The sequence below is a fragment of the Pelecanus crispus genome, chromosome 26, assembly GCF_030463565.1.
Source record: "Pelecanus crispus isolate bPelCri1 chromosome 26, bPelCri1.pri, whole genome shotgun sequence".
Classification (NCBI taxonomy): Eukaryota; Metazoa; Chordata; class Aves; order Pelecaniformes; family Pelecanidae; genus Pelecanus; species Pelecanus crispus.
In genome coordinates this window covers 2,974,614-2,988,789 of record NC_134668.1, presented here as the reverse complement: position 1 = coordinate 2,988,789, position 14,176 = coordinate 2,974,614, and the positions used below count along the sequence as shown (strand labels likewise).

General features: G+C 68.8%; 1 protein-coding gene across 1 annotated transcript; it reads right to left on the bottom strand.

The window, feature by feature from the left end:
* Positions 1-213: 213 nt before the first annotated feature.
* Positions 214-13,373, bottom strand: MAP3K12 (mitogen-activated protein kinase kinase kinase 12). Its single transcript, XM_075724987.1, is given in 16 exon segments — positions 214-306; positions 2,639-2,685; positions 2,688-2,887; positions 3,956-4,026; positions 4,332-4,779; positions 5,437-5,574; positions 6,136-6,252; positions 6,444-6,553; positions 7,457-7,565; positions 8,638-8,796; positions 9,194-9,352; positions 10,301-10,492; positions 11,624-11,807; positions 12,641-12,666; positions 13,059-13,135; positions 13,137-13,373. Coding segments are annotated over 16 exon segments (2,367 nt in total).
* Positions 13,374-14,176: the final 803 nt, after the last annotated feature.

Genomic DNA, 14,176 nt, shown 5'->3' with positions numbered 1-14,176 from the left:
TCTCCCCAGCGCTGGGGTGGGGGCTGTTACAGTAGGGCCTACATAAACACACGAGGCAGGCGGACACCTTCTCTGTTCTCCCCCCAAAAGTGACCCCCAGAGCCCCCTCCCCAAGTCCTGCCCCCCGCCCGGGCCCAGAGACAGCACAGAGCGTTGGTAGAGAGCGATAGATATTTATATAAATATTTGGGGCTGTACAAGGGGGGGGGCAGGTCACAGGCCGGGGGGGGCTGTGGGCCGGGGGGGGCCCTCGCCGCTGCCTGAGTGGTCCAGCTCTGCGCTGTCGCAGTCTGAGTCCTCGGAGACCTGAGGGGGACACAAAGGGGGGGTTAAGGGTCCCTGGAGCCTCCCCCTGCCCCACAGCTGGTCCTGGGGGGTTGGGACCCCCCCTTCTGCAGGGCAGGGCCCTGGGGCCCCCCAATAGCTTGTCCCGGGGGACCCCTCCCCATGGCCCCAATAGCTGGGGGATCCCCGCCCCTCGCAATCTGCCCCTGGGGGTCCTGAGGCCCCCCTCCCCAAGCTGCTACATCCTGGGGGGCTTGCGGGCCCCACCGCACGGTGGGGGGACCCCCTCCCCACGGTGCTTGCAGCATCATGGAATCATGGAATGGTTTGAAGAGGTCGCCCAGCGCAGCCGTGAGCCCAGCGCGGCCAAGTCACCACCAAACCCACCGAGGGCAGAGTCGCAGCTTCCTCTTCCCTGGCTTGGGGCTGCTTTGCTTTGTAGCGACAGCGGAACGGGGAATCACCAGGGTGGGACAGGGGCTCCAAGACCATCACCCCAACTCCCTGTGCCCACCAAACCCTGGCCCCCAGTGCCACCTCTGCCCGTGTTTTGAACCCCTCCAGGGCTGGGGACCCCCCCACCTCTCTGGGCAGCCCGTTCCAACGCTTGGCCACTCTTTCCGTGAAGAAATTTCTCCCAATTTCCAACCTAACCCTCCCCTGGCGCAGCTTGAGCCCATTTCCTCTCGTCCCATCGCTCACTACTTGGGAGAAGAGCCCGACACCCCCTCACTGCACCCTCCTGTCAGGTTGGTCCTGGGGGGCCCTGGGACCCCTGTCCCCATGGTACTTGACCTTGGGGCCTCATGCTGGGGGCGGCTCACAGGACCCCTCCCCATGGTGCTTGTTCTTGGTGGGGGGGTGTCCCTGGGGGCCCCCCTCCTAGCGATGCTTTATCCTGAGCCCCCCTGCCCATGGCACCAAGTCCTGCAGGGCCCTGGGGGACTCCTCGCCTGCAGCCCCTGGTCTGGAGGACCCCTGCAGCCCCCTCCTCAAGGTGCTTGGTACCGGGGGACCCCCTTCTCATGGTCGCTGGTCCTGGGGACCCCTGTCCCCATGGTAACCACCCCCAGGGGATCCCTTTCCCTCTGCTACCCCATTGTGGGGAACCCCAGGGACCCCCTGGACATGGCATCCAGCCCTGGGGGGCTCTGGGGACCCCCCCTCCCCATGACCGTTTGGTCCCTGGGGTCCCCGAGAGCTCTTCCCTGTGAGATCCACCCTTGCGGGTGGGCTTGGGGCACCCACTCCCCTTGCTACCCGTCCTGGGGAGCCCATGACCATGAGGCTTGGTTCTGGGGGACCCTGGCACCCTTCCCCATGGTGTCCATCCCTAGGGGGGGCTCCAGGGACCCCGTCCCCATGGCACTTGATCCTTTGGGGCCCCCCGCCCTCCCCCTAAGGACCTTGGGCAGCCGCTCCCAAAGGTGCGAGGCCCTGGGGGCGCTCACAGGAGCCCCTCTGCATGGTACCCAGTGCTGGGGGTCCTGGGGGGACCCCCTCGCCCTGATAGCCTGGCCTGGGTGGCTCAGGGGACCCCCTCCCCGTGCTTCCTATTCTGGGGGGGTGGGTGGGCTGAGACACCCCCCCCACACACACCCCCTTCCTACAGCACCTGCTGCTGAGTGACACCCTCCCACCCCACGGGGACACCCCCTGCCATGGCACTTGTTTCAGGGGGACTCTGGGACCCCCCCCCAATGTTGTCCATGCTTGGGGGGCTCCAGGACCCTCCCTAGGGGACCCCACCCACCAATGGTACTTGGTCTTGGGGGTCTCTGGGTCCCCCCCTTCCCCTTGTTCCCTTAACACAGGGAGCTCACAAGACCCCTCCCCATAGAACCTCATCCTGGGGGGCACTGGGGAGGCCCCTCCCCAAGGTACCAAGCCCTGGGTGACCCTAGGGACCCCTACACGATGGTACCCAGCCCTGGGGACCCCCTTCCCCTTGCTAACCCCACCCTGGGGGGGGCTCAGGGGATCCCTGCCCCATAGTACCAAGCCCTGGGCGACTCTAGGGACCCCCCCCAGCCCTGGGGGCCCTGGGGACCCCCTTCCCCTTGCTGACCCCACCCTGGGGGGCTACAAGGATCCCTACCCCATAGTACCCAGCCCTGGGGGACCCTAGGGATCCTCTCATGCAATGGCACCCACCCCTGGGGCACCCCCTGCCCCTGCTAACCCCATCCTGGGGGAACTTAGGGACCCCCACCCCACAGTGCTAGCCCTGGTGGATCCTAGGGACCCCCACCCCAGGTCACCCATCCCTGGGAGACCCCCCACCCCATGGTGCCACCCGTCCCCGTGGGACTGTGGGTGCTGCCCAGCCCCCACCCCAGGGCGGGGGCATCACCTTGGGGCTGAGCCCCCCGTGACGGCGGCCGGGCCCCTCGGGGGGGCGGCGTCCAGGGGGATCTCGGAGCCCTGGGAGAGCAGGTCCTCGGAGCGGTCGTCAGGCCGCTCGTCCGTGTTGGTGCTGCCCACGTCGGGGGTGGCACTGTGCGAGGGCTCGCTCGTGTGCCCCTCGTCCCCGTCCCCGTCCGAGAAGTTCTCCGAGCTGAAGGTCGACAGCGACTGGCGCTTGCTCATGCCGGGGGGCCACCTGGGAGGGGGTGAGGGGTGAGGACCCCGGTGTCCAGGCACCCACAGCTTCCCCTGCACCCATCCCAGGCGTCCGGGCATCCACTGACCTCCTGCACCCATCCCAGGTGTCTGAGCACCCATGGACCCCTCTGCACCCATCCCAGGTGTCTGAGCACCCATGGACCACCCCCCCGCCCTGCCCCTTGCACCCATCCCGGGTGTCCAACCACCCATGGACCCCTCTGCACCCATCCCAAGCGTCTGGGCACCCACTGACCTCCTGCACCCATCCCAGGTGTCTGAGCACCCTTGGACCCCTCTGTGCCCATCCCAGGTGTCTGAGCACCCATGGACCACCCCCCCCGCCCCTTGCACCCATCCCGGGTGTCCAACCACCCATGGACCCCCCCACCCCCCCCCCACCCCGCACCCATCTCAGGTGTCTGAGCAACCATGGACCCCCCCTGCACCCATCCCAGGTGTCTGAGCAACCATGGACCCCCCCTGCACCCATCCCAGGTGTCTGAGCACCCATGGATCCTGCCCCCCCCCCCCCCCCCCCCCCCCCCCGCCCCTTGCACCCATCCCAGGTGTCCAACCACCCATGGACCCCCCTGCACCCATCCCAGATGTCTGAGCACCCATGGAACCCCCCTGCACCCATCCCAGGTGTCTGAGCACCCATGGGCCCCCCCCCCCCCCCGCACCCATCCTGGGTATCCAGGCATCCACTGACCCCCTTGGTCTTCTGAGCACCCATGGACAACACACACCACCCCATCCAGGGCATGCAGGCACCCATGGGCTCCCCTGCACCCATTTTAGGCTTCTGAGCACCCATGGACCCCCCCACACCCGTCCTGGGCTTCCAACCACCCACGGGCTCCTCCATGCCACCACCCCGGGCATCTGCACACCTACGGACCGGGCCCGGGCACCCATCCCGGGCACCCACTGACCACCTGCACCCACCCTGGGCTTCCAAGGACCCCCAGGCACCCATCCCGAGTGTCCGAGCACCCATGGACCCCCCCCCAAATGGACGCAGGCATGGGGGGGGGGGGGGGGGGGGGGGGGGGGCACCCACCTCTGCCGCAGTGGCAGCTCCACCTCACTGTCCACTTCGCCCTCCTCCTCCTCCGACGAGACCCCCCGCTTCTGGGGGCAGAGGGGGGCTTGGGGTCCTCCCACTGCCTCTTGGGAGGGACCCGGGGGCCCTGACCCCCAGGGGTCCTGACCCCCCCCCAGGAAGGACCTGGGGTCCTCACCCCCCCGTCCCCATCCCCCCAGGAGGAACCCAGAGATCCTGACCCCCCCCCCAGGCGAGACCCCTGTGTCCAACCGCCCCACGCCCCTTCCCAGAGGGGATCCGTCCCATTCCCCGCTGCTGGGATGGACCTGGGGGGTCCTGCCCCCCCCCCCCCCTCCCCCCCCCCCAGCCCCCTGAAAGGGCCGGGGCTCACCTGCCCGCGGGTGACGGCCGCCCGGTACAGCAGCGCAGCGGGGGTGAGGTGCTGCCCGGACCCCGCTTTGCCCCCCCGGCCGGCCCCGCTCTCCCGCTCGGGCTCGCCGGGAGCCGGGGGCCGCGGCGGGGGGGACCCCTGGGTGCCCATGGCACCCCTGGGTCCCGCATCAGGGACCGCAGCCGGGGGGCCACCCGCAGAGTCCAGGGTGCCCCCGAGGAGGTCAGGGCCGGCAGCGGGTGGGGGGGGTCCGAGCAGCCCCCGGGGGGGTCCGGCCTCGGGGCCCGGCTCCGCACAGCCCCCCCGGGGTCCCGCTTTGCGGTGGCGGCCCTTGGCCCGGCGGCTGCGCCCAGGCGAGGGGGGGCCCTTGGGACACCCCGGCAGGGCCACCTGCGCCATGGCCGCATCCAGCTTGGGCAGCAGCACCTCCGGCTTCAGGATGTCGGGCCTGGGGCGGGGGACACGGGGGAGGGCTGTGGACGGGGACCCGGGCAGCCGGGAGCGCCTGGAACGCCCCCCACCCAGGCACGAGGGACCCCCACGTCCAGATGCTCCCAAAAGACCTCCCCTCTCCGCAGGACACTGGCATCTGCACCCCCAGAACATCCCCCCAAGGACCCCAAGCATCTGCACCCCCAAAACACCCCCCCAAGGACCCCAAGCATCTGCACCCCCAGAACACCACCCCCCCCCCAAGGACCCCAAGCATCTGCACCCCCAGAACACCCCCCCCAAGGACCCCAAGCATCTGCACCCCCAGAACAACCCCCCCCCCCCAAGGACCCCAGGCATCTGCAGCCCTCAGAGCCCCCCCACCCAAAAGGACCCCAGCACCCAGTCTCCCAGCCCCCCCACCCAAAAGGACCACAGGGCACCCAAGCCCCCAGACACCCCCCCCCCAAAGGACCCAGGTGTCCGGGCTCCCAGCCCCCCAAGGACCCACACCTCCATGTCCTCAGACCCCCCCACCCTGAGGGACCCACATGTCCATGCCCCCCCCCCCCAAGCACCCAGGCATCCGAACCCCCAGACCCCCCCACCCAAAGGACCCAGGGTCCACCCATCTGCGCCCCCCACCCCCAGGGACCCAGGCGTCCGGGCGCACCGCTTGCCGTGGGGCGAGAGCTTCTGGGGAACGTTGCGCTTCTTGATGAGCGTCTCGACGGCGTTGCCGTGCAGGAACCCCCGCGGCGCCCGCGGCTTGAAGAGCCCAGGGTAGCGCTTCTCCAGCGCCTGCTCCCGCCTGCCACGGGCCACGCGTGGGCACCCACACCCAGGGACGCCGTGTGGGGTGGCCGTGGCCTTGGGGTGGTGGCCATGGGGTGGGTAAGGGCTGGCCATGGGCTCAGGGTAGCCATGGGGTGGGTATAGGGGTGGTTGTGGCCATGGGGTGGGTATAGGGTTGGCCATGGCCATGGGCTGGCTATAGGGTTGGCTGTGGCTATAGGTTTGGCCACGGCCATGGGGTGGCCATGGGGTGCGTATAGGGTTGGCCATGGCCATGGGCTGGCTATAGGGTTGGCTGTGGCTGTAGGTTTGGCCACAGCCATGGGGTGGGTATAGGGTTGGCCATGGCCATGGGCTGGCTATAGGGTTGGCTGTGGCTATAGGTTTGGCCATGGCCATGGGGTGGCCATGGGATGGATGTAGGGTTGGCTGTGGCCATGAAGTGGCTATAGGTTTGGCCATGGCCATAGGGTAGAGCCATAGGGTAGATAGAGGGTTGGCCATGGCCATAGGGTTGGCCACAGCAATGGGGCGGCCATGGGGCGGCCATGGGGCAGTGCCGGGGGTGCCCGCTCACCTGAGCAGCTCCTTCTCCTTGAGCTCCAGCTGCAGCATGAGGGCGCTGAGCTCCATGTAGAGGTTGTTGGCGCGCTCCAGCTTGCGCTCGTAGTGCTCCCGGATGTCCAGCGCGTGCCTGGCGCCCGCGGCACACGTGGCGTCGGCACAGGCACCCCACAGCACCCACCATGCCTAAGGACAGGCACCCAACAGCCCTCCCCACACCCCGCACCCCCTGACCCTGGTCCCCCCGCTGTGTCCCCGATGCCCCCATGGCCACGGCACCCCGTGTCCCCAATATCCCTGTGTCCCGTGGACGGGCCCCACCGCAGCTCCTCGCGCCGGCGGTTGATGAGCTCCTCCTCCAGCCGGTGCAGACACGTCCCCTCCGACTTGATCTTCTCAAAGTGCAGCTTCACCTCCTCCCGCCACTCCGCCTGCGGCACGTGGGCACCGGCTACCGCGGGCACCGGGCACCCCAGGCAACCCAGGCACCGACTACCATGGGCACCGGGCACCATGGGCACCCCAGGCACTGGCCACTGGCTACCACGGGCACCATGGGCACCCCAGGCACTGGCCACTGGCTACCATGGGCACTGGGCACCCCAGGCAACCCAGGCACTGGGCACCGGCTACCACGGGCACCGGGCACCCCGGGCACTGCGGTACCTGGGCGCAGCTACTCCAGGCACTGGGATGCACTGGGCTGGGCTCCCAGGAGCACTGGGATGTGGTGGCCCGGACACCCTGGGCACCAGCTACTGCTGGCACCAGCTGCCCCCGCCCCAGCCCTCGCAGTCACGGGGACGTGAAGTACTGTGGGGTTTGGGGGTGCTGGGAGTCTTGGGGTGCTTGGGCCCTGGGGTGCTGGCACCTGGGATTTGAAGGGGGTGTCCTGCAGGGTTTGGGGGTCCCAGGGTACTGGGGGGTTCTGGGGTCTAAGGGTGCTGGAGTATCCCAGGGGTCCTGGGGGTCTCAGGGTGCTGGGGAACCCGGGGTGCTGGGGTCCCAGTGTGTCCCTGGGGGGCTGGGGGGTCCCTAGGTGCTGGGGGTCCTGGGGTTCTGGGATCCAAGGGTGCTGGAGTATCCCAGGTGTCCTGGGTGTCCCAGGGTGCTGGGGTCCCAGTGTGTGCCTGGGGGGCTGGGGGTCCTGGGGTGCTGGGGGTCCCGGGTACCTGGGATTTGAAGGAGGTGTCCTGCAGGGTTTGGGGGTCCCAGGGTACTGGGGGGTTCTGGGGTCCAAGGGTGCTGGAGTATCCCAGGGGTCCTGGGTGCCCCGGGGTGCTGGGGTCCCGGTGTGTGCCTGGGTGTCCCGGGGTGCTGGGGGTCCCGGCTACCTGGGATTTGAAGTAGGTCTCCTGGGGGGTGGAGAGGACGTCGGCGGAGGCGATGTCGAGGTGCAGCAGGATCTGGCGGAAGGACGGCCGGTTCCGGGGCTTGCTGTTCCTGGGGGGAGCGGCACGGCACTGGGTGCAGGCGGGGTGGGCGGCTGGGTGCTGGGGGGGTGCTGGGAGGGTGCTGAGGCTTTTGGGACCACGGGCAGAGAAGGGTGCACAGGACACACGAGACGCCCAAGGAGCAGGGGTGCCCGGGGTGCAGCCTGGCACGGGGTGCCCACAGGCACACCCCCCGGGGCGGGGGCACCCCCAGCATGGGGGTCCCTGTGACAAGGGGTCCCCCCTGCACTGCCCACATTGGGGTGCCAATGGCAGGTCCCTCATGGTGGTCCCTACAGTGGGGGGCCCACGGTGGGGTCCCCCATGGCATGACCCATCTGTGGCACGGGTGCCCGTGGCGTGGCCCCAGGCAGGGTGTCCCCAGGCGGGGTGTCCCCAGGCGGGGTGTCCCCATGGTGGGGTGTCCCTATGGCAGGGTGTCCCCACAGTGGGGTATCTCCATGCTGGGATGTCCCCATGGTGCGGTGTCCCCATGGTGGGGTGTCCCCAGGTGGAGTGTCCCCATGGTGGGGTGTCCCTATGGCAGGGTGTCCCTATGGCAGGGTGTCCCCAGGGGGGTGTCTCCATGGTGGGGTGTCCCCATGGCAGGGTCACTCCATGGTGATGTGTCCCCATGGTGGGGTGTCCCCAGGTGTGGTGTCCCATGGTGGGGTGTCCCATGGTGGGGTGTCCCATGGTGGGGTGTCCCATGGTGGGGTGACTCCATGGTGGGCTGTCTCCATGGTGGGCTGTCTCCATGGTGGGATGTCCCCATGGTGGGGCGTCCCATGGTGAGGTGTCCCATGGTGGGGTGTCCCCATGTGGGGTGACTCCATGGTGGGCTGTCTCCATGGTGGGGGTGTCCCACGGTGGGGTGTCTCCATGGCAGGGTCACTCCATGGTGGGGTGTCCCATGGTGGGGTGTCCCCATGGTGGGGTGTCCCCAGGTGGGGTGACTCCATGGTGGGATGTCCCCATGGTGGGGTGTCCCCATGGCAGGGTCACTCCATGGTGGGGTGTCCCACAGTGGGGTGTCCCCATGGCAGGGTGTCCCCGGCGGGCGTCCCCGCGGGCGCACTCACCAGCACTGGCGCAGCAACACCTTGAAGCCGTCGGGGCAGCCGGAGGGGACGGGCAGGTGGAGGCTGTTGCTGCCCACGCCCCAGATGATGGCCGAGGAGTCCACGTCCTTGTAGGGGATCTCGCCCGTCAGCAGCTCCCACAGCACCACCCCGAAGGACCTGGGGGCACCGGCACCCATGGCCCCCGGCACCCGCAGCTGAGCACCCCCAGCACCCTCCCGCCGTCCCCTGGTCCCCCTTGCCCTGCCCCGGTGTCCCTTCCCTGCCTCTGCCCATGCTGGTGTCCCCACTGTCCCCTGCCCCTCCTCATGTCCCTCATCCCTGTCCTTGCCGTGTCCCCAGCAGCATCCCTGATGTCCCCATTTCTGCCCCCCCAGTGTCCCTGAGGCCTCCTGCGCCCCTGATGTCCCTGCAACGTCCCCTGTTCCCATGGTCCCCAACGCCTCCTGTGCCCCTCAGCGTCCCCATGGCCTCCCAAAGCCCCTGCCTTGCTGTGCCCCCCACGTTCCTGGGGTGTCCCATGTCCCCAGCGTCCCCGAGGCCCCTGTGCCCTCACCAGATGTCGACCTTCTCGGAGACGGGCTCGTTGCGGATGACCTCGGGCGCCATCCAGGCCACCGTGCCGGCGAAGGACATCTTGGTGCTCTTGTCAATGAGCTCCTTGGAGGTGCCGAAGTCCGAGATCTTCACCACGTCGTCATAGGTGATGAGCATGCTGGGGGGCACCCACTCAGCGCCACGCCAATGACACACCAACGACACAGGTACGGCACCGCCACGGGCATGCAACTGCTGTGAGCATCGTTGGGCCATGGGCATGCCACCACCATGGGCACAGCACCAACACGGCCATGGCATCGCCATGGCCGTGGCACTGTCATTTGCATACAACTGCCATGAGCACGGTCCTGTTGTGGGCACGGCACTGCCATGGGCATGGCACTGCCATGGTCACGCAATTGCCATGAACATAGAATCGCTATGCGTATGGTGCTGCCATGGACATACAACTGTCACGGACGTGCAACCACCATAATCATTGCACTGCCACAGGCACAGCACAGTCATGGGCGTGTCACTGCCATGGACACGCAGCCACCATAGACACAGCATGCTATGGGCATGCAACTGCCACAGCATTGCATCACCATGGGCACAGCGTGGCCATGGACACATCACTGCCAGGGGCATGCCACCGCCATGGGCATGGCACCACCATGGTCATGCAATTGCTATGGGCATGGAACCACCACAGGCACAGCACTACCATGGACATACAACCATCATGGACATGCAACCGCCAAGGTCATTGCACTGCCACGGGCACAGCACTGTCACGGGCATGTCAACGCCATGGACACGCAGCCACCATAGACACGGCACTGCTATGGGCGTGCAACTGCCGTGGCATTGCAGCACCATGGGCACAGCATGGCCACGGACACATCACCGCCATGGATGTGTCACCGCCACGGACATGCAACTATCACCGACACACAGCCACCGAGGCCAACGCACCACCACGGGTATGGCACTGCCGCTATCATGCAACGGCCACATGCACGTCCCCACCATGGGCACGGCACCATCACGGGCACGCCACCGCCTGGGACACCCCGCCCCAGCACCCATGGGTGCTCCCCGAGCCCCCATCCCCGCTCACTTGGGCGACTTGAGGTCGCGGTGGATGATCTTGTGGAGGTGCAGGTAGTTCATGCCGCCGGCGATGCCCATGGACCAGTCGACGAGGAGGGAGGGGGTGACCTTGCGCCCGGCGCGCAGCACCTCGTAGAGCTGGCCCTGGGCGCAGAACTCCATGATGATGCAGTAGCAGGGTGCCTGGGTGCACACACCCCTGCAGGCACAGCAGCACCCTCAGCACCCGCTGCCCGGCCAGCCGGGGCATCCAGTAGCACCCAGCAGCACCGGGGCAGCCGGCTGCACCGGGGCACCCAACCGCATAGGGGCACCCGACCTCAGCAGGGCACTTGTGAGCACCCATCTGCACCAGGACACTTGGCTGCACCCAGGAACCTGTCAGCACCCACCAGTGCTGGGGCACCCAGGCCACCCATTAGCACTGGGGGCACGCATGGGCACCCCGACACCCAGAGGCACTGGGATACTGGGGCACCCATCTGGATTGGGGCACCCATCTGCACCCACACCGCCCTGCCCCGTCTGTGACAGACCTGTCCTGTGGGCGGCCATGCCCTGTGCCACACGTGGCACACACCAGCGTGCCCCGTGTCCGTGCCGTGTCCTGCCCGCCCAGGTCCATGCCGTGCCGGTGTTCCCCATGCATGTGCCGTGTTGGTGTCCCATGCCCATGACGCATCCATGACCCCACGCCTGTGCCCACGGCATGTTCATGCTCATGCCCAAGCCATGTGCATGCCCTGTGCCCATGGCGTTCCCCATGACCATGGCTTGTCCATGCCTCATGCTGTGCTCATGCCCATGCCCATGATGCGTTCATGCCCTCTGCCCGTGGTGTTCTCCATGTCCATGGCTTGCCCGTGGCATGTCCATGCCCCATACTGTGTTCATGCCCATGCCATGTCCGTACCTCCATCCCTCATGCCCATGCCATATCCATGTCTACGTCCCATGCCCATGGCACATCCATGCCCCGTACCATGTCCATGCCCATGCTGTGTCCATGCCCTGTGCCCACAGTGTTCTCCATGCCCACGGTGTGCCCATGCAATGTCCATGTTCCATGCCCCATGCCCCATGCCGTGTCCATGTTCCATGCCCCATGCCGTGTCCATGCCTTGTGCCCATGGTGTTCCCCATGACCACAGCTTGTCCCTACCACATCCACACTCCATGACCATGGCATGACCACGCCGCATGCCATGTCCATGCTGTGTCCATGCCCTGTGCCCGTGGTGTCCCCATGCCCATAGCACGTCCATGCTCCACGCCGTGCCCATGCCCACCCCCACACACCCACGCCAGTGCCGGCAGCACCCACGCTCACTTGAAGGTGATGATGTTGGGGTGCTTGAGCTTGCGCAGGTGCTTGATGTCAGTCTCCTTGAGGTCCCGCACCTTCTTCACGGCCACCTCCTCGCCGTGGAAGCGGCCCAGGAAGACGGCGCCCTGCGCCCCGCTGCCCACCCACTGCAGGTCCAGGATCTCCTCGAATGGCACCTCCCAGGGGTCTGCAGGCACCCACGCCCATGGCACCCGTGCACCGGCACCCCTGCTGCACCCACGCCCACGGCACCTGTGCATCGGCACCCCTGCTGCACCCACGCCCACGGCACCCGTGCACCGGCACCCCTGCTGTACCCACGCCCATGGCACCCGCGCGTCGGCACCCCTGCTGCACCCACACCCACGGCACCCGCGCCCCAGCACCCCTGCTGCACCCACGCCCATGGCACCCGCGCACCAGCACCCCTGCTGCACCCACGCCCACGGCACCTGCGCATCGGCACCCCTGCTGCACCCACGCCCACGGCACCCGCGCCCCAGCACCCCTGCTGCACCCACGCCCACGGCACCCGTGCACCGGCACCCCTGCTGTACCCACGCCCATGGCACCCGCGCGTCGGCACCCCTGCTGCACCCACACCCACGGCACCCGCGCCCCAGCACCCCTGCTGCACCCACATCCATGGCACCCGCCATCAGCACCCCTGCTGCACCCATGCCCATGGCACCCGCGAATCGGCACCCCTGCTGCACCCACGCCCACGGCACCCGTGCGTTGGCACCCGTGCTGCACCCACACCCATGGCACCCACGCACCAGCACCCCTGCTGCACCCACGCCCGTGGCACCCACGCACCGGCACCCCTGCTGCACCCACGCCCACAGCACCCACGTGCTGGCATGGCCAGGCTGCAGCCCCCCTTGGCACCCTCACCCCCGCCCTACTGCTCCCACCCCCCCCCTTGCACCCTCTGCACCCCAGCACCCCGCTGCCTGCCCCGCCGCCCCCTCCCCTGCCCCACTGCCCCTGCTTTGCCCCATCCCTGTCCCACTGCACCCTCCTGGACCCACTGCACCCTCCTGCTCCCCTTGCCCCCTCCCTTGCCCCCTTGCACCCTCCTTTGCCCCCCTGCACCCTCCCTTGCCCCCCTGCATCCTCCTGCTCCCAGGGCCCCCTCCCTTGCCCCCTCATCCCCTCCCTTGCCCCCCTGCAGCCTCCTTTGCCCCCCTGCCACCCTCCCTTGCCCCCTTGCCCCCTCCTGCTCCCATGGCACCCTCCCTCGTCCCCTCCCTTGCCCCCTCGTCCCCTCCCTTGCCCCCTTGTCCCCTCCCTTGCCCCCCTGCACCCTCCTGCTCCCATGGCACCCTCCCTTGCCCCCCTGCACCCTCCCTTGCCCCCTCGTCCCCTCCCTTGCCCCCTCCCTTGCCCCCTCCCGACCCCGTGGCACCCACGCCGCACCCCCTGCGCCCCTCACTCGGCGGCGTAGGCTTTGCCGATCATGGTCCAGACGGGCTTGAGGCAGCCGAAAAGGCCCTCCAGGAACCCCCCCGCCCGCCTGGCACCGCAGGTGGGCGGCCTCGGCGGCCAGGGGCCCCGCGCCCTCGGGGTCGGGGTGCCGGGGGGGCCCGCGGCGGGGCCAGGCCTCGGGGGGGGCGGCGGGGGCGGCGGGGGCGGCGGGCAGCACGTCGCGCAGCACGCACTGCGTGGGGGTCAGCTCCTGCTCGGGGGTCCCGTCCGAGGCCAGCGCCAGCGAGGGCGAGGGCGTCCGCGTCTCGTGCAGGCAGGCCATGGCGGGGCCCCCGCGCCCCCCGCGCCCCCGCCTGCGGGAGGGGCCGTCAGCGGGAGCCCCTCGCACCCACGGGCCCCCTTTACACACCCGTGCGCCCCTCGCACCCACGGGCCCCCCTTTACACACCTGTGCGCCCCTCGCACCCACGGCCCCCTTTACACACCTGTGCGCCCCTCGCACCCATGGCTGCAGCCCCCCCTTTACACACCTGTGCGCCCCTCGCACCCACGGGCCCCCCTTTACACACCTGTGCGCCCCTCGCACCCACGGGCCCCCTTTACACACCTGTGCGCCCCTCGCACCCACGGGCCCCCCTTACACACCTGTGCGCCCCTCGCACCCACGGGCCCCCCTTTACACACCTGTGCGCCCCTCGCACCCATGGCTGCAGCCCCCCCTTTACACACCTGTGCGCCCCTCGCACCCACGGGCCCCCCTTACACACCTGTGCGCCCCTCGCACCCACGGGCCCCCCCTTTACACACCTGTGCACCCCCTCGCACCCACAGGCCCCCTTTACACACCTGTGCGCCCCTCGCACCCACGGGCCCCCCTTTACACACCTGTGTGCCCCTCGCACCCATGGCTGCAGCCCCCCCTTTACACACCTGTGCGCCCCTTGCAACCATGGGCCCCCCCTTTATACACATGGGCACCCCCCCCTTGCACCCACAGGCCCCCCTTTACACACAGGGGCACCCCCTTGCACCCATGGGCCCCCCTTTACACACCTGTGCGCCCCTCGCACCCACGGGCCCCCCTTACACACCTGTGCGCCCCTCGCACCCACGGGCCCCCCTTAC